This window comes from Rhinopithecus roxellana, chromosome 5 (genome assembly GCF_007565055.1).
Source record: "Rhinopithecus roxellana isolate Shanxi Qingling chromosome 5, ASM756505v1, whole genome shotgun sequence".
NCBI classification, from domain to species: Eukaryota; Metazoa; Chordata; class Mammalia; order Primates; family Cercopithecidae; genus Rhinopithecus; species Rhinopithecus roxellana.
In genome coordinates this window covers 161,059,374-161,082,764 of record NC_044553.1, presented here as the reverse complement: position 1 = coordinate 161,082,764, position 23,391 = coordinate 161,059,374, and the positions used below count along the sequence as shown (strand labels likewise).

The following is a 23,391-nucleotide window of genomic DNA, read 5'->3' as shown; positions in this document are numbered from 1 at the left end:
GCTGCAGACAGCCATGATGGTGCCACTGCACTCCAGCCTGGGTGACAGAGCGAGGCCCCATCTCAAAAAAACAAAACTAAGTCTCCCAAAGAATCTTCATTTTTATTCATTTCTCACTGCTATTGAGGCTGATTGCAAGAGGAAAGGAAATGGGAAGAGTTTTTTAAAAACAGAAATTACATTTGATAATAGTCTGGCTAAAAGAACAGTAGTCAACAGTTCCTGAGCAGCTGCTGTGGACAGGCTGTCAGTCAGGTCTTCACACACTCATCTCAAACCCACAACAGTGACACACAATGAGTGTCATCCCACTTCACCCACGAGACCATCGGGACTCAGCCAGAAAGAGATCTGCTGAGGGCCACAAGGCAGGAGGTGGCCAGGCCAGGAGGCAAAGGAGGATCCTAAGGCTTGGACCTGGGTCGGCCTGGGTCCTCTGCATCAGCAACCTCTGACCTCTGAGACTTTACCTACAGCGTAATGCACAGATCTTCAGGGTTAAGTCAAATTGTTTTTTTTGTTTTTGTTTTTTGTTCGTTTTTTGTTTTGTTTGTTTCCAAGACAGAGTCTCGCTCTGTCATTCAGGCTGTTGGCCAGTGGTGCAATTTTGGCTCACTGCAACCTCTGCCTCCAGGTTCAAGCGATTCTAGTGCCTCAGCCTCCTGAGTAGCTGGGATTACAGGCACGTGCCACCATGCCCAGCTATTTTTTGTATTTTTAGTAGAGATGGAGTTTCACCATGTTGGCCAGGCTGGTCTCGAACTCCTGACCTCAAGTGATCCGCCCACCTCAGCCTCCGAAAGTGCTGGGATTACAGGTGTGAGTCACTGCGCCCAGCCCAATTGGTTTTAAACAACTAAGTCACCCTCAAAAGTTCCCTCAACTCCCTTCTAGCCAATGCCCTCTACCCTGAGTTAACTGCTGAACTGACTTCTTTTTTTTTTTGAGACAGAGTCTCATTCTGTCGCCCAGGTTGGAGTGCAGTGGTGTGATCTTGGCTCACTGCAACCTCTGCCTCCTGGTTGTTTTTTTTTTTTTTTTGAGACAGAGTCTAGCTCTGTCACCCAGGCTGGAGTGCAATGGTGCAATCTCGGTTCACTGCAACCTCTGCCTCCTGGTTTCAAGTGATTCTCCTGCTTCAGCCTCCCAAGTAGCTGGGATTACAGGCGCCTGCCACCATGCCCAGCTAATTTTTGTATTTTTAGTAGAGACAGGGTTTTGCCATGTTGGCCAAGCTGGTCTTGAACTCCTGACCTCAGGTGATCTGGCCGCCTCGGCTTCCCAAAGTGCTGGGATTACAGGCGTGAGCCACTGCACCTGGCCTGTTTCATTTTTAAAGAAACCGCCACTTTCCCCAGTGGAGATCCTGTGCTCCATTGGCCACAGCTGTGTCTGTGGGTTCTGGCCGCCCATGCCCCTGAACCTTTTCCACGGCAGCCATTCTAGGAGAGGTGAAGTTGTATCATGTCGTGGCTTTAATTTGTATTTCCTGCTAAGGAATGACGCTGGGAATCTTTTAATATGCTTATGGGCATCTGTATATCTTCTTTTGTGAAGTGCCTGTTCAAGTTTTTGCTCATTTTAAAATGAACTGTCTCTCGACTGCTGAGTTAGAGGAGTTCGCTGCACGTTGTAGGTACTGGTCTTTTGTCAGATACGTGCATTGTAAATGTAGTCTGTGGTTTGGTTTTTCATTTTCTTAATAGTGTTTTTGGATGACAATTTTTAAATTTAATGGGTTATTCTGACCGGGGATTAAAAGGTGTGCGGCTCCATTAGCTGGTAGTGCTGCCGGAGGAGGGGCAGGTAGAGGACGCCCCACACTGGGTGCAGAATCGGGAGGTGCCGCCCTTGCACAGTTGTCACTGGTATCAGATGACAGCCCACGGAGCGTAGCAAAACACAGAGGCACGACTCTGCCATGTGAAAATCTCGTCATGTGTCTTCAGTTATAACATCAACTTAAAGCTATTCATTCACTGCTACACAAAAAATTATCATTATTCCTCTGTGCATTTTCTAAAGATGACAATTTCTCTATTCCAGAAATTAACTGTATTTTCTCCTTCCTTGATCTTGTACAGAATGTTATACCAGGGAGTTCAAACAGAACTCCCTGGAACTCTAACATTATATATGCAAAGATCTGTACCAGTCAAAATAACGTACCTTCAGCAGTAACTCTAGAAATAGCTGAGAAACAAATGCTAATTAAAAAATACTTTTACGTTAGAGTCTTCAACCTGGCTCTGAGAGAAACTACAGGCAGCAGTGATCATGCTAACAGTCACATGTGACAAAAACACACCAGGCCAGCATATCAGAGTTGGCTGCTCACAGAACATGGAGTTCACATTACACAGTCAACACCCTTTCAGAACACATAGAAAAGACTGCTAGATGATGTACTTCCAGCATATAAACCAGCTTATTCTGAATCGAAGAGATAGGTGAAAGATGACAAAGTGGAACTGAGGGCTTTCCTACAGATTTTTACCCCAGAGTGTCACCCAGGCCACCTGGATGAATGAGGTTTGTGAGCCTGTTCCAAGGAAGAGGCGGTCAGGATGTGGTGAACGCAGTGGCAGAGACCACAATCCTCCCCAAACACTCCATGGCTCCCTCACATTCCCTTAGAGTTAGGCAGCATCGCATGACCAGTTCTGGCAACAGGCTCTGAGCAGAAGCAACCGAATGGTAGAACTGCAGAGCAAAGCAGGCAGGATCAGGACACCACCACCTGGAGGACCACTGCCCTAGAAGAGGACAGATGCAGGGCCGGCTTCGTGGAAGCGGGGGCCACGGTTCACTGTGTGAAGTCGCTGATATTTGGGGCTTGCTGCCGAAGCACAGCCCAGCCTGGCTGACGTAAACACACTGACATTTTCCTGCCTGTCCCTGTTTTGTCCTTATTTTTTTCTCTTGTTTTTAAAAAATGCTTTAATTACTTTATTCAACAAAGCAGACATTTTCCCTTTAGGATTATTTCTTAAACATATTATTTTAAAACAAAAAGTGGCATTTATTTAATGTTTTACTATTTATAAAATACTTTTCTGTATAAATTACTGCATAATATAATCCTGTTTGTTACCTAACGGCATAAACTGGCACTGAATAGTTCTTCATTAAATGCTGTGACCTGATAAATTAAATTACAAATTTCATTAGTTTGCTAAACAATCCAACGCCTGACATAATGCATATTTATGTGTACTGGGAAATGAAATGTTATAAGCATCTTAAATATCTGCTAAGTGATGCAAATTTTCTTCCAAAAACTAGGATTATAATAAATCACTACAAAATTCCATATTCAACCGCTACAACGTGGTTCAGCAGCCAACCATTTAATTTAACAATTCCTTTAATTTAATCCTATAGCAGAAATTGCTCTGGTAATTTGTATAGGGGCAGAAAGAGGAGGGATGCTGTATCTTAAAAAAAAAAAATTGAGGCCAGGTGCGGTGGCTCACGCCTGTAATCCCAGCACTTTGGGAGGCCGAGGTGGGTGGATCACGAGGTCAGGAGATCAAGATCATCCTAGCTAACACGGTGAAACCTCGTATCTACTAAAAATACAACAAAATTGGCTGGGCGTGGTGGCTGGCACCTGTAGTCCCAGCTACTCGGGAGGCTGAGGCAGGAGAATGGCGTGAACCTGGGAGGCGGAGCTTGCAGTGAGCGGAGATCGTGTCACCGCACTCCGGCCTGGGCGACAGAGCGAGACTCTGTCTCAAAAAAAAAGAAAAAAAAAATTAAAGGCAGAAATCATGTTCATCATTTGATACTTCACTAAAGTCATCCTCACCCTTGAAATTAAAATTTATTTATTTATTTATTTTTTTGACACAGTCTCGCTCTGTCACCCAGGCTAGAGTGTAATGGTGTGATCCTGGCTCACTGCAATTTCTGCCTCCCAGGCTCAACGGATTCTTGTGCCTCAGGCTCCCAAGTAGCTGGGATTACAGACGTGTGCCACCACACCTGGCTAATTTTTGTATTGTTAGCAGAGATGGGTTTCACCATGTTGGCCAGGCTCAAATTCCCAACCTCAGGTGATCCGCCTGCCTTGGCTTCCCAAAGTGCTGAGATTATAAGCATGAGCCACTGTACCTGGCCTTGTTTTTAATTAATTAATTTATTATTATTATTATTATTATTATTATTATTTTGAGACAGTCTTATTCTGTCGCCCAGGCTGGAGTGCAGTGGCGCCATCTCGGCTTAGCAGTGGCATAATCCTGACTCACTGGAGCCTCCGCCTCTCGGGTTCAAGCGATTCTCGTGCCTCAGCCTCTGGAGTAGCTGGGACTACAGTGCCCACCCCCACACCCAGCTAATTTTTGTATTTTAAGTAGAGACAGGGTTTTGCTATGTTGGCCAGGCTGGTCTCAAACTCCTGGCCTCAAGTGATCCTCCTGCCTTGACCTCTCAAAGTGCTAGGATTACAAGTGTGAGCCACCATACCCATCCTGAAATTAAAATTTCTGCTTGCCATTTAGAGAAGACTGATGATGGTCCAGACCCAACAATGAGTGAGTACTGCCCAAAGTCAACACTGTCCCTGAGGGAGCACAGGTCATGCTGTCCAAGCCTGCTTCCTACTACTCATACAACCAGGAAGACATTTGTAAAGAAAATACCAGGGTTGAAGGGAGAACACATGTAAATGTATCTCTGACAAGCTTTTTCTGGTTTTTTTTTTTTGAGACTGAGTCTCGCTCTGTTCCCAGGCTGGAGTGCAATGGCATGATCTTGGCTCACTGCAACCTCCATCTCCTGGGTTCAAGTGATTCTCTGGCCTCAGCCTCCTGAGTAACTGGGACTACAGGCTTATGCCACCACACCCAGCTAATTTTTGTATTTTTAGTAGAGACGGGGTTTCACCATGTTGGCCAGGATAGTCTTAATCTCTTGACCTCGTGATCCACCCACTTAAATATGTCATTACTAAAAGGTCTCTTGGGTGGGGCGCGGTGGCTCACACCTGTAATCCCAGCACTTTGGGAGGCCGAGGAAGGCGGATCAGTTGAGGTCGGGAGTTTGAGACCCGCCTGGCCAACATGGTGAAACCCCCATCTCTCCTAAAAATACAAACATTAGCTGGGCATGGCTGTGCATGCCCGTAATCCCAGCTACTCGGGAGGCCGAGGCAGGAGAATCGCTTGAATCCAGGAGGCCTCCGGAGCTCTCTGTGAGCCAAGACTGTGTCACTGCACTCCAGTCTAGGCAACAGAGTAAGACTCTGTCTCAAACAAACACAGAAATAAAAAAAGAAGTCTCTTGACCTACCTGTTTTTCCTGCAGGACACAGACCATACCTGGAGAGAGCCCAATAACTGAATACCTGGTGCCCCTGGCCTGATGCTCACTGCCCCTACCCTGGCATAGTAAAGGCTGGGGAGGTGGCTGCTCTTTCTAGGGGAGAAACCCAGATTCAGTGAGACTGAGTCTCAAGAATGAGAGGGAAGCCAGGCGTGGTAGCTCATGCTTGTAATCCCAGCACTTTGGGAGGCCGAGGCCAGCGGATCACGAGGTCAGGAGATCGATACCATCCTGGCTAACACGGTGAAACCCCGTCTCTACTAAAAATAGAAAAAATTAACCGGGTGTGGTGGCGGGCGCCTGTAGTCCCAGTTACTTGGGAGGCTGAGGCAGGAGAATGGCGTGAACCTGGGAGGTGGAGCTTGCAGTGAGATGAGATCACGCCACTACACTCCAGCCTGGGTGACAGAGCGAGACTCCATCTCAAAAAAAAGAAAAAAACCAAAAAACAAAAGTGGAGGGAAACAGGAACAAGTCCACCCTGAGTCCAAGATGGCCTCGGGCCCTCCAGTGTTCAGCAGATATTCACTGAGGGGATGGGTGTGTGAGCAGAGGAATGGCCTGGGGGTCCTAGTTGCCTGCTCACCTCCCTTGCCCCAGCACAAAGCTGCCAACCCTGGACTTGCTGCATTCTCTCAGGATGTGTAGGAAACAGGAAAGGAGTCTTAATCTGACATTTCAAGATCAACCAGATAACTCAGATAAATAAACAAAATCTAAAGCTCAGGGCAGGATAAGGACTTACCAAGGTGGTGCTTTAATAAGAGATGCTGGATTTGCCCTCCCTGTGGCACCAACTGGGGCAACACAAGCAAAAGCCCCACCACCAGCAGCTAACAAAGGCTAGAGAGCACCCCCAAGCAAGATGTGCAAGATGTGTCACAGCCTTCGGATGACCACACCGCCCGGAGATGGCCCACACTTAGACAGGATGCCCCGTGCATCCTCTGGGCAGTTGGGCTTGGGGGTTGCTGCTCCCATTAGAAAGGAGAGGAAACCAAGCCTGGGCATGGTGGCTCACACTTATAATCCCAGCACACTGGGAGGACGAGGCAGGTGGATCACTTGAGGTCAGGAGTTCAAGCAGCCTGGCCAACATGATGAAACCCCACCTCTACCCAAAATACAAAAGTTAGCAGGGGCTGTGCGCAGTGGCTCATGACTGTAATCCCAGCACTTCGGGAGGTGGAGGCAGGCCTATCACCTGAGGTCAGGAGTTCAGTTCCAGACTGGCCAATATGGCGAAACCCTGTCTCTACTAAAAATACAAAAAATTAGCCAGGTGCGGTGGTAGGTGCCTGTAATATCAGCTACTCAGGAGGCTGAGACAGGGAGAATTGCTTGAACTCGGGAGGGAGAGGCTGCAGAGAGCCGAGATTGTGCCACTGTACTTCAGCTTGGGCAACAGAGCGAAACTCTGTCTCAAAAAAATAAAATAAAACAAAATAATCAGCTGGGCATGGCGGCACATGCCTGTGGTCCCAGCTACTTGGGAGGCTGCGGTGGGAGGACTGCTTAAGCCTGGGAAGGCAGAGGTTGCAGTGAGTCAAGATCGTGCCACTGCACTCCATCTGGGTGACAGAGTAAGACCCCATCTGGAAAAAAAAAAAAAGAAAGAGGAGCAAACTGCGCTTCGAGGTAACAGCAGCTTGTTCAGAGTCCCAGAGCGTGCCTGGGGCCCAGCTGTCCTGCCTCTGCCATGAATTCCCACACCTCTGCCTGTGACTTCCTTACACCCACTGCATGTCTGATCCATTTCAGGCTCAGCTGGATACTCACATTAATTTGCTAATGATTTTGCAGGAAGAACACAGCGGCTCAGTGAAAACCTGCCCATCCACAGCGACCAGGACCCCCAGGCCATCCCTCTACTCACACACCCATCCCCTCCATGAATATCTGCTGAACACCAGAGGGCCCAAGGCCATCTTGGACTCAGGATGGACTTGTTCCTGTTTCCCTTGCACAACTGAGACTCAATCCCACTCAAGCCAGTTTCTCCCCTAGAGAAACCTCCCAGTGAAGCCCAAATACACACTTTAGAGACCTGTACCACTTTGGCCAGCTAGCCAGTGCTGGGAGGACTGGATCGAGCCAGGAGGGAGGCACGAGCTGTGCTGGAGGTGGGAGGCCCAGGCAGGGCTGACTCCAGCAGCGCAGAACCTGGCACGATGCCCGTTCACTCTGAACCCCACCATGGTGCGGCAGCCTTCCTGGAGGGGCTGGGAAGGGGACGTGCAAGGGAAACAGTTCTGCTTCTCACGCAAATGGTGCAGGTGAACATGGCCTCCCACAGTGCTCCAGATTCAGGAGCAGGGAGAATACACATCATGCCCTGGACTTTTTACCCCCAGAGGGAACTAGTGGCATTTTCCAGTTAGTCTGGGTAGGAGCTGCTGGAGAAAGGCTCAGGACCAGTGCAGTCTCTGAACAAATGAAAGGCTTCCCAGGACAGGCGACAGGTCAGCCAGCACCAATGTTCAGGCCACTCTCAGCCTCAGCCTTGTCTGATCAGTCACTGTCACTGATGCGGAGAGTGGGGTGTTCTCAAAAAGCTAGATGGTGACTGGTGGGTCCAAAAGGCAGGTGGGAAGGCCCAAAGAACAAAGAACAAAAACTGCCCTGGACAAACCTTCAATTCCCAAGCCTTGGAACAGAACTTGCTTCTTCAGTTGAGTTAGTATTCAGGGGCCTTTTCAGGCAAAAGAGTAGGTGATGTCTACTCAGCACCCTGCAGGAGCCCCCAGGGCTGAGCACGCCAACCACCACCAGCCAACCACCACCAGGCTGCCCAGGACAATGCTTGCTTTACAGAATGGCAAAAGGCTCTCCTTGTCAGCTGGTAGCATACAGACTGCAAGGCAGCCAGGGGTTTGGGGAGAAGGGGGACAAGCCCTTCTCTTCTTGCTTTTTTTTTTTTTTTGAGACAGAGTCTTGCTCTGTCACCCAGGCTGGAGTACAGTGGCATGGATCTCAGCTCACTGCAACCTCTGCCTACCAAGTTCAAATGATGCTCGTGCCTCAGCCTCCCAAGTAGCTGGAATTACAGGCGTGTGTCACCACACCCAGGTAATTTTTGTATTTTTAGTAGAGATGGGGTTTCACCATGTTGGCCGGGCTGGTCTTGAACTCCTGACCTCAGGTGATCCACCCGCCTCGGCTTCCCAAAGTGCTGGGATTATAGGGATTAGCCACTGTGCTCAGCCCGCTTCTTGCTTTCTTTCTCCCCCTCCTATTTTTTTTGGTGAGTAGATGTGGTCGAGTTCTCAAACATTAAATGCTTATACAATTCAAATCTACCACATAACCAAATGCTGGTTGTAAGTTAAAAAGCTGGAAAGCCTCGCAGCCAGGAAGTTCCTAAGTCAGTCCTGCTGCCAGCGCAGGGCTCACCCGGGCCCTGGGGGCCATCTGTACAACTCCACCTGCAGGCAAACCACACCTACGCTTCCTGATCCACCAAGAATCTACTCAGAGAGAAACCTAATGTGGGCTTATGTTATCAGTTCCTGGAACATGAATGAATTATTTACAAATAGCAGCACTACATTTCTTTCTTCTTTTTTTTTTGAAACAGAGTCTCGTTCTGTTGCCTAGGCTGGAGTGCAATGGCATGATCTTGGCTTACTGCAACCCCCACTTCCCGGGTTCAAGCAATTCTCCTGCCTCAGCCTCCTGAGTAGGGACTATAGGAGTGCGCTGCCATGCCTAGCTAATATATATATATATATATTTTTTTTGTATTGTTAGTAGAGACAGGGTGTCACCATGTTGGCCAGGCTGGTCTCGAACTCTTGACCTCAGGTGATCCACCCACCTCAGCCTCCCAAAATGCTGGGGTGACAAGTGTGAGCCACTGCTTCTAGCCTACAAATAGCACTACATTTCTTAGCCTACTCTGTGGCTCTTGAGAGGAGATTCAGAGAAAAGCAGGAGCTAATGGGTACAGGTCCTCCTGGATCTGGCTGAGCTGAAGGAGAGGTGGCACCTGTGTGCTAAGCCACTCTCCTCTGCCAGTACTGTCCTGAGGGGATGGACAAACGTGGCACTGATCCTGTTGTAGGAACACCCATCTTTTTAGCTTTTAAGGTCATAAAGCTATGTTCCATATTCAGACAGACTGACAGGCAGCTGCATCACCACTATCCTTCAAGCTGCTCTCAGTGAGTGGCCCCTTGATCTGAGGACGTGCGCCCTCCTCAGCTTCTGACAGCCCTGCAAACTCTAAGGGGCAGGGGAAGGGACAAAGGCCAGAGCCGGTCTAGTCTGGAAGAGTGGCCAACTGAGCTCCTGAAATCCAGCAACTTGAAAACATCCTCTCAGAACTCTCACGAGTTGAACACAGGCCGGGAAGTTTTGTCCGACATCACGCTGTGTTGCGGTTTTAGGGCAGTCAGGGCACCGGCAGGCGTACTCATGAGGCGGCCATACCTAGCTGGGAGAGGTCCAGCCTGGTCCAGTGCATGCCCGTGGGGCAGCTCTTGGAGAGCGTCCTGATGAAGACCTGGCCGAGGCTGTCCAGCGCCCACAGCGCATCCTGGCAGGCGGCGTAGGCGCGCATCTCGGCATCGGGAGGCAGCTGCACCGTGGAGGGCCGTGACTGTGCACTCTGGGCGCTGACGCTGCAGAGGTCCTTGCTGCTCTGGCACAGCCACAAGAAGCTTCCTGCAGAAAGGGGTCACGTTTGTCATCGAGGTGCTGTCTGCACCGAGCTGCCTGCCCTAAATGCACAACGCAGCCTTTGCCTTTCGGCAGACTCTGGCCACCCGGTCGCGGAGGCCGGCTCACTCACCCGCCCATTCCCACGCAGGCAGGAGTGGTGCAGCACTTTAAGGTAGAAGGCAGAGGGAAACACCACGACTAACAAGAAACATGCCTGAGATGTTGGAAAGAAATGGAAAGAAGGCAAGGCTTAGGAGATTTTATGACGGCCATAATGTTGGCTTAGTGGCTTTGACTTCCCAGTTTTCATGGGCTGGGAAGTTTTTCACTGAACAAAGGCACCAGAGCATTTTTAATATAGAAAGTTAATTTTACCAAGAGGAGAAGACTATCAACTCAGTGCCCTGGAGGGAGGGAGGGTAAGCAGTTCCTCGGAAGGATGGCGCCATGGCGCTCTCCCGGGCCTTCTGGGGATGGGGCCGGGGGGTGGGCCAGCTGCTGGAGAAGGCTTAGGAAGCTGGAAAAGTTTCTCTTCCCATCCTTGCCTCAAAATCACATCCTTTTATTCCCTCCAGCATTTTTAAAAAGTCCTTTAGGTTTAACAGATTCTGTTTAAAATGCAAATAATCCTTAGGGCAGTTAAAAACTTGGTCACAGTACATTATCTGAAGTATTATCTACAACTTGTGGCCACATATGTTTTGGAATTCAGACTTTTTCTGTATTTCTGAAAACCTAAGCTAATGGGTATGCTAGAGGTTTACAAAACAACCCCAGAGCGGCCAGGCGCTCCCCGGTGAAGCACGGTAACATCTCTGCAACATGGACACGGTCACAGCCAACAGATCAACCAAGGCTGGAGGCAGCTATGTGAGATCTGGTCAGGTTTTGCTGCCAAATTAATTTATACCAAACTTAATAAATAACTTATTGTTTTCAGAGATTTCTGGGTTCCAGAACTGTGGTCCGAACAATCTGGTGAGTAAGAAGTTATTGTACTGACCCAGTCACCTGCATCCTAGTGGGACTAATGGTTTCAACTAAGCAAACGATTCCCTCTTCACCACAGATTTCACAGCATCTTCACGTTTCATCCTCATGCAATCCTGGGAGGAGGTACGGCTACTTCCCAGAGAGGTCACCTGACTGCCTGGGTTCCCAGCTAACTGGGTGGGAGAACTGCCTCTCCTGGCCGCAGATGCCAGCTCCCTCACCCTCTGGTGTTCTGGCTCCCTCACAAACCCCGTACTCTGTAGGGACACTGAGTTCTGCCCAGAATGTAGCTGGCAGGAGCACCCCCCTGCAGGGCAGGTCTGCCTAATGGGGTGCAAATGTGGGACTTAGGTTCTCCAGAGGCTGTGAATAAGACGGAAGGAAGCTGCTGGGAGGTGACAGAAGGATTCTCAAGGGGAGATGGGAAGGTGCCCAAAGAAGCTGTGGTCCCTGCCATGGCACTAGAAGTCACCAGCTGCCAGCCCCGGTGGCTGCACTGTGTGAGCCCCTCCTTCAGAAGGACGTTTTCCCTCATCTTCATCACACTCAGTCCCTCTCAGAGGCTCTCCTGGTCAGGCCTATCCCACTTCAGGGCCCTCCGCTCAGCTAACAAGGGCTGCTGGCCTCTGACACCCTCATGTGGCCGGTCTCTGAGGCGTGCCCATCACCAACAAGGGCACAGTCGGACCATGGTTTGAACCCTCCCAATGGCCAAGCCATGCTCGAGATTTTTCAGCGAGGCTAAGACTGACCCACCTTCCTTCGTGGGAGCCGCAGAAGCCAACACAAAGGCCCATTTTGTAGCAGAAGCTGTCCCACGGGGAACAACATGATTCCAGTAGGTGCCTGGAAAGAGTAAACAGGAAGAATGTGTTAAAGAAAGAAACTTCAGATCTTAGTTCTAGATGACATCTGGCCTTCAAATCCTTTCTCCAGATAATTCTAGAGTGTCCCTAAATTAAGCAACATGAGCAATCACAGCCTGCCATTCATTTCCCTCTGAATACTGCCAGGCAGAGCCATGTCCAGCCCAGGGTCATGGAGGCCATGCAGCAGGGAGAGGGCTGGAGAAAAGTAAGGGGTTCATTCATAGAAACGAACCCCAGGATGTGTGGACTGGCATCTATATTCCCAGACCGGGCCAGAGCCTTGCATTTCCAACAGTGGCGATCACTTTGCCTCCAGGAAATGGACCATTCTCTCTCACTCGGTTTGGGTGGACTTTTTCATTTAAAATGTGAAATTGTTAACATAAAAACGACCTCCATTTGCTTTTCTTATGTCATAAAAGGTTTCCCCACTATCCAGACACAGGGATACAAGTTTTAGGAATGACCGATTTTTTATTTTTATTTATTTATTTATTTTTTTGAGACGGAGTCTCGCTCTGTCGCCCAGGCTGGAGTGCAGTGGCCGGATCTCAGCTCACTGCAAGCTCCGCCTCCCGGGTTTACGCCATTCTCCTGCCTCAGCCTCCCGAGTAGCTGGGACTACAGGCGCCCGCCACCTCGCCTGGCTAGTTTTTTGTATTTTTTAGTAGAGACGGGGTTTCACCGTATTAGCCAGGATGGTCTCGATCTCCTGACCTCGTGATCCGCCCGTCTCGGCCTCCCAAAGTGCTGGGATTACAGGCTTGAGCCACCGCGCCCGGCCTCCGATTTTTTAAAAAGGAGAGAAACTGATCACAAAGCAGAGTGCCTTCACTAGACACTTCATACTGCTGGCACTAAATTATGTTTTCAAGTTGAGATCTTAAAGCTTTTATTTAAATGTTGGCTTTGAAGTGCAGCTGCCTATAAAGCCAGTGTGAAAATTACAGCAATTCACCCACCTATGAGACTTCCCTTAGCGACGTGGAATTCATTCTTGCCTGAGGAGATCCAGACGCCACTGTTATTGACCCCGAGAAGGCTTGGCTGGCACTGAAGCTGCTGGGACCAAAACGCCATGCGCAGTTTATCTGCCACCTTTTCTACAGGGGCTTGGGCAGCTGTGGCCACCGAGTGAGTAGCATGGATTATCGTCTGAAATAAGCTGCACTGGTCAAACACCACATAGTCCGTGATGCTCACCTGGAAGGAGGAGACAAACAAAAGCCCTGCTGTCAGAGCAGTTACAACTGTAGACTCTCCGCCTTGAGGGAAGGTTCTAGCCCAGGTCCACACTTCTGCATTTCTAGTAACAAGATGACCATCCAAACACAAATGTGCACATGTGCGCTTGTGAAAGGACCAAAAAAATGTGGCAGGATGCCATCAAACTGCTAACTCCAGCTCCTTTGTAGGGTTGGATTTAAAGGTATGGAAGAATATATTAACATTTTACACACATGGATCTGTTACAAGCATGTATTACTTTTGTGATTAAGTATCACCCCCTTACACCCCTTGTAAGAAGACTTCCATTCTAATCAGAGTGAGAAAGAAGAATTTTGTCATCTTTTCTGAGACAGTCTTGCTCTGGCATCCAGGCTGGACTGCAGTGGCACAATCATACTCAGCCCTGACTTCCAGGATCAAGCAATCCTCCTGTCTCAGCCTCCCAAACACAGGCGAATGCCACCACATGTAGCCAATTTTTAAATTTTTTGTAGAGACAGGTCTCCCTATGCTGCCCAGGCTGGTCTTGAACTTCTCGGCTCCAGCGATCTCCCTGCCTTGGCCTCCCAAAGTGTTGGGATTACCAGCATGAACCACTACGCTCGGCTTTAATTTTGCTTTTAAATCAGGTATTTCCAATGGACAACAGCATACGGTACTTAGAAACAGAATATGCATTTAAAAACGTATCACAAGTAGAGTGATGAACTATTTTTTTTTTTTTTTTTTTGGAGACATAGTCTTACTCTGCCACCCAGGCTGGATGGAGTTCAGTGGCACAATTTTGGCTCACTGCAACCTCCGCCTCCTGGGTTCAGGAGATTCTCCTGCCTCAGCCTCCCGAGTAGCTGGGACTACAGGTGCACGCCACCACACCCAGCTAATTTTTTATATTTTTAGTAAAGATGGGGTTTCGCCATGTTGGCCAGGCTGGTCTCGAACTCCTCAGGTGATCCGCCCACCTCAGCCTCCCAAAGTGCTGGGATTACAGGTATGAGCCACCATGCGAGGCTGTGATGAACTAATTTATGATCTGAATTGGGACTACTAATAATTACAGCAGGGCAACAGCATCAACTAGGACCGTCCTGGGTATCTAGACTCTAACCCTAGCTCAGAAGGGTAGCTTGCTTCTATAACATTCCTGAAAAGCATTCATATACCTCAGACATTTCTCCAACCAGCCCTCCCTGCAGGAAGCTCCTCTCTTCTTGAGCAGCTTGATGTAAGGCAAGTTCTTTATGAGTGAAAATCTGATTCTCCATCATGTTCACTCACGTTTCTGCCCTGCTGGGTTTGATTACATAGAACATCACTGGCATAAATGCCCTACTCCTAGTCGGGCACAGTGGCTCATGCCTGTAATCCCAGCACTTTGGGAGGCTGAGGCGGGCGGATTACTTGAGGTCAGGAGTTCCAGACCAGCCTGCCAACATGGTGAAACCTTGTCTCTACAAAAATACATATATGTATATTTGTACATGTATATGTATATATATGGTTACAAGTACACAAAATGTATTTTAAAATCATTTGCATAACTATCAAATATTACCTAGTATATAAAATTAGATACATCTGTATACAATGAACATATTATATACAATACATATTTCATCAAAGAGCAAACACAATTCATTTTTCTACATTCTCATCTGAAAGAGACCTCAGAGCAATCAATGCAAGACAAGCCATCAACAAAGCAAGTCTGAGCTGACAATAAAACATAAAACAATGGGACAAGATACTTAAGAAACATCAAATATTGGCCGGGCGCAGTGGTTCACGCCTATAATCCCAGCACTTTGGGAGGCTGAGGTGGGCGGATCACAAGGTCAAGAGATTGAGACCAACCTGGCCAACATGGTGAAACCCTGTCTCTACTAAAAATACACAAATTAGCTGGGCGTGGTGGCGGGTGCCTGTAGTCCCAGCTACTCGGGAGGCCGAGGCAGGAGAATCACTTGAACCCGGGAGGCGGAGGTTGCAGTGAGTTGAGATTACACCATTGCACTCCAGCCTGGGTGACAGAGCAAGGCTCTGTCTCAAAGAAAAAAAAAAGAAACATCAAATATTTCGTGACCATGGACTATCAGTGCAATCTTACCTACCACAGTGGCAGGCTGCGGGAGCAACGCTCACACTCAACTATACCAAAGATGGAGAAAGTAGACACTCCTTGGAAAATCCATGCTAGGGCCGAGGATTACATGCCTGTAATCCCAGTGCTTTGGGAGGTCAAGGTGGGAGGATTGTTTGAGCCAAGGAGTTCGAGACCAGCCTGGGTAACAGCAAGACCTTGTCTCTACCAAAATAATTAGCCAGGCATGGTGGCATGTGCCTGTGGTCCCAGCTACTTGGGAGGCTGAGGTGGGTCATGATCCCACCACCACACTCCAGCGTGGGCAAGAGTGCGACCCTGCCCCAGAAAAAGAGAAAAGAAAAAGAAAAGAGAAATTCATTCTAGGCACTCTCGCTGGGACCTAATCACACAAAGTGAGCTTGATACAAAGTGAGCTTCATTACACCCTCATCCTGTTTCTTAAAGTGTTTCCTTTTCTGGAAGCACGTGGGAAAATTCTCCTTTCTTTGCTGAAATATCTTTTTTTTTTTTTTTTTTTTTTTTTTGAGATGAAGTCTTGCTCTGTCGCCCAGGCTGGAGTGCAGTGGCCGGATCTCAGCTCACTGCAAGCTCCGCCTCCCGGGTTCACGCCATTCTCCTGCCTCAACCTCCCAAGTAGCTGGGACTACAGGCGCCTGCCACCACGCCCGGCTAGTTTTTTTTTTGTATTTTTAGTAGAGATGGGGTTTCACCGTGTTAGCCAGGATGGTCTCGATCTCCTGACCTCGTGATCCACCCGTCTCGGCCTCCCAAAGTGCTGGGATTACAGGCTTGAGCCACCGCGCCCGGCCACACTGAAATATCTTTTACTTAGAGGCCTTCTGAATAAGCAGAGATAGCTCAATTTTAATTCTGGGTTGGACTTTCAAACCTATTGTCTGGGCTTTTTTATTAGCACATTTATTCATAAGTAAACATCATTATTACCTGTGTCTTCAAATGGATGTCACTGGGTTTATTTAGCCTATAATAAATTTATAAATAATATCAAAATAAATATGATTTTTTTTTTTTTTCGAGATGGAGTCTCGCTTTGTTGCCTAGGCTGGAGTGCAGTGGCACCATCTCGGCTCACTGCAAGCTCTGCCTCCCGGGTTCACGCCATTCTCCTGCCTCAGCCTCCCGAGTAGCTGGGACTACAGGCGCCCGCCACCTCGCCTGGCTAATTTTTTGTATTTTTAGTAGAGACAGGGTTTCACCATGTTAGCCAGGATGGTCTCGATCTCCTGACCTTGTGATCCGCTTGCCTCAGGCTCCCAAAGTGCTGGGATTACAGGCGTGAGCCACCGCGCCTGGCCAAGATCATTATTTACACAAAGACTTTTGCAAATTATTTCCTATGATGAAAAGTCCTTGATGTTTCTAATGTACTCAAACCAAGCAAAGTCTAATCCATCAAATAGAAAAAGTGAATACTATTGGTTGGGAGTGGTGGCTCCACCTGTAATCCCAGCACACTGGGAGGCAGAGCAGGCGGATTTCTCTCTCTCTCTCTCTCTCTCTTTTTTTTTGACAGGGTCTAGCTCTGTTGCCCAGGTTGGAGTGTGGTGGTGTGATCTTGGCTGAAACCTTTGTCTCCTGGGCTCAAACCATTCTCCCACCTCAGCCTCCCAAGTACTTGGGAGCAATGGCGTGTGCCACCATGCCCAACTAATTTTTGTATTTTTGGTAGAGACAGGGTTTCACCATGTTGCCCAGGCTGGCTTTGAACTCCTGGAATCGAGTGATCTGCCTGCCTTGACCTCTCAAATTGCTGAGATTACAGGCGTGAGCCACTGTGCCCAGTCTGGGTGGATTTCTTGAGCTCAGGAGTTTGAGACCAGTCTGGGCAACATGCCAAAACCCTGTCTCTACAAAAAAAACTAGCCAGGAGTGGTGGCACATGCCTGTAGTCCCAGCTACCTGGGAGGCTGAGGTGGGAGAATCACCTGAGCCCAGGAAGTCAAGACTGCAGTGAGGCGTGACTGCACCACTGGACTTCCGCCTGGGTGACGGAAGGAGATCTTGTTTCAAAACAAACAAAAAACAAACAAAAAGTGGACATTTTAAATTTAATCTAGTATCTTTAAGGAAAAGAGAGAGGTAAGAAAAGGGAGCAGAAAAGGTCAGGGAGACCTCAGCAAGCGGCCCAGAGTTGAACACCTACTTGCCACCAATGGTCATCATCTCCTTGGGGTGTCTTGGAAACAATGCCAGTTCTGAACCACAGGTTCCCATGGATGTCCAGGGCCCAGAGAGTCTGCTGATCCCCGAGCGTTATGCAGACGGGTTCTAAAGCTTGCCTTTCACTGAAAATGAGGAGAACAGGAGGGTCAGCACCCACAGGCGGAGTGCCCAGCGTGTCTGGACTGCGGACATCTAGGCTCTCCCAGCAGGCATGGCTGGGAGCAGAGATGTGACCCTGGAGCAGATCATCAAGTACCAGGGAAGGAAGTTTAAGTCTGAGTTAAATTACTGTGCAAGATACACGGTTCAAGTGGGTGGCAGCTTTTGAAAGACACACTGATGACCCAGAATGGCCGGGAACACTCTTCAGAGAGAAAATAACCTAAGAAAAAAGTGAGTAGGCACAAAAGGAATCCAAGGCCTCTGAGCGCCTTCATCTCTCTACTCCCTCCCTCACCAAGGGAGTGACTGTAAACTCCCCCGATGTGCCAGGCTATTCTGTGCAGCTGGACCTAGGCAGACACTGCCCTCTCTGCTGGAGACGCCCTCCCCCTCCTTCCATGTAGGGAAGTCCATCAGCTTCAAGGCTTAGCTGTGGGTCCACTCTGCATGCTGCCTTCCTAACCTCTGCATGGAGCTCATGGTTCCCTCAGTGCCGCACGCCCCTGTTTAGGGCCATCTGTGCTAATGGGTGTCCATTCACGCACGGGGCCCCCCATGAGACCTGCAACTGGTGAGGGCAGGGCCAGTCTCAGCCCTCTTGGCACACCCAGCCCCTAGCACCATTCTGGCTTTTTGTTGTTGTTGTAGCTTTTTTTGTTTGTGTGTTTTTTGTTTTTTGAGATGGAGTCTTGCTCTGTTGCCCAGGCTGGAATGCAATGGGGCGATCTCGGCTCTCTGCAACCCCCGCCTCCCGGGTTCAAGTGATTCTCCTGCCTCAGCCTCCTGAGTAGCTGGGATTACAGGGACATGTCATCATGCCTGGCTAATTTTTGTATTTTTAACAGAAACAAGGTTTCACTATGTTGGTCAGGCTGATCTTGAACTCCTGACCTCGTGATCCACTCGCCTTGGCCTCCCAAAGTGCTGGGATTACAGGCGTGAGCCACCACACCTGGACCATTCTGGTTCTTAATAGGTATTCACGGCCGGGCGCGGTGGCTCAAGCCTGTAATCCCAGCACTTTGGGAGGCCGAGACGGGCGGATCACGAGGTCAGGAGATTGAGACCATCCTGGCTAACACCGTGAAACCCCGTCTCTACTAAAAAATACAAAAAACTAGCCGGGCGAGGTGGTGGGCACCTGTAGTCCCAGCTACTCGGGAGGCTGATGCAGGAGAATGGCGTAAACCCCGGAGGCGGAGCTTGCAGTGAGCTGAGATCCGGCCACTGCACTCCAGCCCGGGCGATAGAGCGAGACTCCATCTCAAAAAAAAAAAAAAAAAAAAATAGGTATTCACTGAAAGTTTATTGGTTTGCTAAATTCAAACCAAGAATCTCCTAATCTAGTTTTTTGAAGGACTATTAATACTTCCATATTAGTAAAATGATCTGATGGCAGTTCTATAACTAACATCTTGAGTGGTAAAAAAAATAGCTTAATATAGTTCAGAGATTGGGCCAGGTGCAGTGGCTTATGTCTGTAATCCCAGCACTTTGGGAGGCCGAGGCAGGAGAATTGCTTGAGCCCAAGAGTTCGAGATGAGTCTGGGCAACATGATGAAAACCCAAAACTCATCTCTACAAAAAATACAAAAATTAGCTGGGCATGGTGGCACGCGCCTGTAGTCCCAGCTACTCAGGAGGCTGAGGCAGGAGGATCACTGGAGGTCGAGGCTGCAGTGAGCCGTGATCGTGGCGCTGCACCCCAGCCTGGATGACAGAGTGAGAACCTATATCCAAAAAAAAAAAAAAAAAGTCACAGTTCAGAGATCAACTTCAGTTGATTAGCATGAAAATAAAGAAAAATATTTGGACCTAAGCCGTCACAGACACTAAACAGGAACTACCTGACGGTGGGCAGTTCTCAGTAGAGACTGTCATGACAGACTCATGACGCTACGATGCTCAGGGCTGCACAGAGGGCAGCAGCATTTTAAAAAATTGAGCTCTGACTCAACATCCAGTTTGCTGGTGAGAATGAGGCAGAGATTCAAGCTTAGCCTATAGCTATGGAGGCTGCGGGTACTGCCTCCTAGGAACAGCCCTGTGGTGCCTTGTGGTGTCAAGTGGACAAGAACGAAGGGTAGGACAGCACGACGTGAAAGGAGTCTCCGGCCCACCAGTACCTGATGATGTCACACTTCCACTGCTCGCCTTCTGGACAGAAGCTGCTCACACCCTCCCGGTACAGGAGGGCCCTCTGCTCTGTCAGCGCCCACACCACATTGTTCCGGGCTGTGATCTGGGACAGCGGGTAGGGACAGTCCACCTTTACGGCTCTGGCACAAGGGCGATCCACGCTCAGACCTGCCAGGAAGAGAAGAAGCCCCAAAGACACACAGTCGGAACTCCACACCTCATTTTGACTTGGTTATTGGCTTATTTTTCCTTTTTCGGTATTTTGCTATGTTCTTTCATGGTGAGTGCTTTAAAAAAAATTTAGTTAATTAATTAAAAATATAGACGGGCCCTCTCTATGTTGCCCAGGCTGATCTCAAACTCCTGGGCTCAAGAGGTCCTCCCACCTCAGCTTCCCAAAGTGCTGGGATTGCAGGCGGGAGCTGCCCTGTCCGGCTGCTTTTTCGTTGTCAAGTTTAGTCAACATAAAGTGGTTAAATTCTGCTTAAATGTAACATCTATCTGAAAGCAGTTTTAGACACTCTTTGAAAATTGAACAATTCAGAACGATCTGGTGTCCCAATGTAGCTTAAGAATTCTGTTCTAAGAGAAGAACACAAAAGCCAAGAGCAGGAGAGTGGCCAGATGGAGGCCCAGAGGTTGCAGGGCAGAGCAGCTCTTCCAGGCAGAGGGCTGCAGAGCTGCTGGAGTCAGCAGGGACCTGAGGCCTGCAGCCACCTCTGCAGAGTTCCAGCACAGCGGCTCCCCTCTGCTCTTACTGGGTGCGAGGTTCCACTAAGAAAATGAAACCCCAAACTTCCCAGATGAAATCTGAGGTCTGGGCCGGGCGCGGTGGCTCAAGCCTGTAATCCCAGCACTTTGAGAGGCCGAGACGGGCGGATCACGAGGTCAGGAGATCGAGACCATCCTGGCTAACATGGTGAAACCCCGTCTCTACTAAAAATACAAAAAAAAAAAAACTAGCTGGGCGAGGTGGCGGGCGCCTGTAGTCCCAGCTACTTGGGAGGCTGAGGCAGGAGAATGGCGTAAACCCGGGAGGCGGAGCTTGCAGTGAGCTGAGATCCGGCCACTGCACTCTAGCCCGGGCGACAGAGCAAGACTGCGTCTCAAAAAAAAAAAAAAAAAAAAAAAAAAAAAAAAAGAAATCTGTTAACCTGCAAGGCAGTGGCAGGCCAAAACTCAGGGTCCCCGGCTCCCTGTCCAGGGCTCTTCCCTTGCCTCCTTGTGGCCTGTCAATAAAGTATGTCTAAATGAGCTCAAAGGCTATTCCCAGGGGAGCAGACAGACCAACTGTCGCCTACAACCCTGTATTCCTTGACCTTAGGCCTGCAATTAGGTCTCAGTACTCAAACATGCTCTGTGACTAATCACAGACGCACCTACGGTATTGCAGTCCTTGGGTGATATTTCCTTCCACTAAACTAGGTGGGAATCACCTGCAGGACTTCTTACAGACACATTCCCGTGCAGTCCCCTGCTGGACCTAACCCAACAGGTCTGGGTGCGGCCGGCTCATGTGAAACCACTGTCCTGGTGATTCCTCTGGCACTACTGGTTAAGAGGTCACTTGCTCCTCACCCCCAGGCTAGAAGCACCTCCTGTCTCCCCCATGACCAAAGCTCAAATGTTCTGGCAGCTTAGATGTGCATGTGCCTTGCCAGAGCTACTTTCATTTAAAGAAAGACACAGGAACTAGGCTGGAGAGACCTGGGCCAGCATATGGCCTATGAAGCCAGCAGGGCTGCGCACCCGGGCTGGAGGTTCTTACACACCTAGGAGAGAGCCAGCTGTGCAAGGGCTTCAACCTGAAGACTCATCCCTAGCTGACGACTCACAGCAGAGATTAAAACATGCTCCTGAGGCTGGGCGTGGTGGCTCACACCTGTAATGCCAGCACTTTGGGAGGCCAAGGAGGGCAGATCACAAGGTCAGGAGTTTGAGACCAGCCTGGCCAACATAGTGAAACCCCGCCTCTACTAAAAATATAAAAATGAGCCGGGTATGGTGGCACATGCCTATAGTCCCAGCTACTTGAGAGACTGAGGTAGGAGAATCGCTTGAACCCAGGAGGTGGAGGTTGCAGGGAGCTGAAATTGTGCCACTACACTCCAGCCTGGGCGACACAGCAAGACTCCATCTCAAAACAACAACATTCTCCTGGAATCAGCAATATTCAACGCCTGGAAGACTGATCTTTACATAAATCCGACATGGCCTCTGGACAACCGATGATAACTCCTGCCCCATGGTTCTTCCAGATACTGATAAATCACACTGCTGGTGGAAGATCCTCCCCCATTCTGCTGACAGTAAACACTGACTGTCATTACAGCTTATTTTTAAGAAGCAAGTCCCACTGTGCCCTTCCATCAGCTAAAAAATTCCCTGAGGGCAGCTTCCTGTGACTTGCTGAACTGCTATTTTTGTTTTGTTTTGTTCTGAGATGGAGTCTTGCTCTGTCACCAGGCTGCAGTGCAGTGGCGTAATCTCAGCTCACTGCAAGCTCCGCCTCCTGGGTTCAAGTGATTCCTGTGCCTCAGCCTCCCAAGTAGCTGGGACTACAGGCACGTGCCACCATGCCCAGCTAATTTTTTTTTTTTTTTTAGTAGAGATGGAGTTTTGCCATGTTGGCCAGGCTGGTCTTGAACTCCTGACCTCAGGTGACTTGCTCGTCTTGGCCTCCCAAAGTGTTGGGATTACAGGCATGAGCCACCACACCTGGCCTGAACTGCTATTTAGAGCAAATTATGGCCTGGTGTGGTGACTCATGCCTGTAATCCCAGCACGTTGGGAGGCTGAGGCAGGCAGATCACTTCAGGTTGGAAGTTCAAGACCAGCCTCGTCGACATGACGAAACTCCATCTCTACTAAAAATACAAAAATATTAGCTGGGCATGGTGGTGGGCACCTGTAATCAGGAAGTTGAGGCAGGAGGATCACTTGAACCCAGGAGGCAGAGGTTGTAGTGAGCCAAGATGGCACCACTGCACTCCAACCTGGGCAAGAGAGTGAGACTCTGTCTCAAAATAAAAAAGAGCAAATTACTTCTTGTTTTTTCCTGGCACAGCTTATTAAAAATAAGCTGTAATGACAGTCAGTGTTTACTGTCAGCAGAATGGGGGAGGATCTTCCACCAGCAGTGTGATTTATCAGTATCTGGAAGTATATAGGACATAGTATATAGGAGCTGGGCTTTGATATGGCTGGAAAAAAAAAATGCAGCCGCTTAAGCTTTAGCTTAAAGGGGGAAATGAATTTTATGTCCTTCTTCTGTCTTCTTTCCTCTTAAGATCTGACATTGTAGGATATGTGACATACAGTGGTTGGCCATAGGAGAATAAGATTCTGTTTTTGTATCTCACCAAATAATCTTATTCATTCTTGCCCTAAATTTGTCCCAGGTTGAGTTTGTGTCAATGCAGGAAACTGCTAATACATGCCAAATGGCAAATACTCTGTTCCCAGAAGTGTCTTTTTTTTTTTTTTTTTTTTTTTTTTTTTGAGGCGGAGTCTCGCTTTGTCGCCCAGGCTGGAGTGCAGTGGCCGGATCTCAGCTCACTGCAAGCTCTGCCTCCCGGGTTTACGCCATTCTCCCGCCTCAGCCTCCCGAGTAGCTGGGGCTACAGGCGCCCGCCACCTCGCCCGGCTAGTTTTTTGTATTTTTTTAGTAGAGACGGGGTTTCACCGTGTTAGCCAGGATGGTCTCGATCTCCTGACCTC

General features: G+C 49.0%; 1 protein-coding gene across 7 annotated transcripts in view; it reads right to left on the bottom strand.

The window, feature by feature from the left end:
- The window catches only part of TECPR2 (tectonin beta-propeller repeat containing 2), a 145,036-nt gene that overhangs the window by 41,989 nt on the left and 79,656 nt on the right, over positions 1 to 23,391 (bottom strand). For all 7 annotated transcript variants that reach the window (XR_004057396.1, XR_004057397.1, XM_030931070.1 and 4 more), the window contains 5 exons: positions 19,659 to 19,839; positions 17,351 to 17,492; positions 12,815 to 13,055; positions 11,740 to 11,829; positions 9,760 to 9,993 (listed from right to left, as the gene is read on the bottom strand). Coding sequence is in view for 5 of the 7 variants with exons in the window: in XM_030931070.1 (XP_030786930.1) it covers positions 9,760 to 9,993; positions 11,740 to 11,829; positions 12,815 to 13,055; positions 17,351 to 17,492; positions 19,659 to 19,839 (888 nt within the window). In the remaining 2 variants the exon portion in view is untranslated. The remainder of the gene's footprint in view (positions 1 to 9,759; positions 9,994 to 11,739; positions 11,830 to 12,814; positions 13,056 to 17,350; positions 17,493 to 19,658; positions 19,840 to 23,391) is intronic.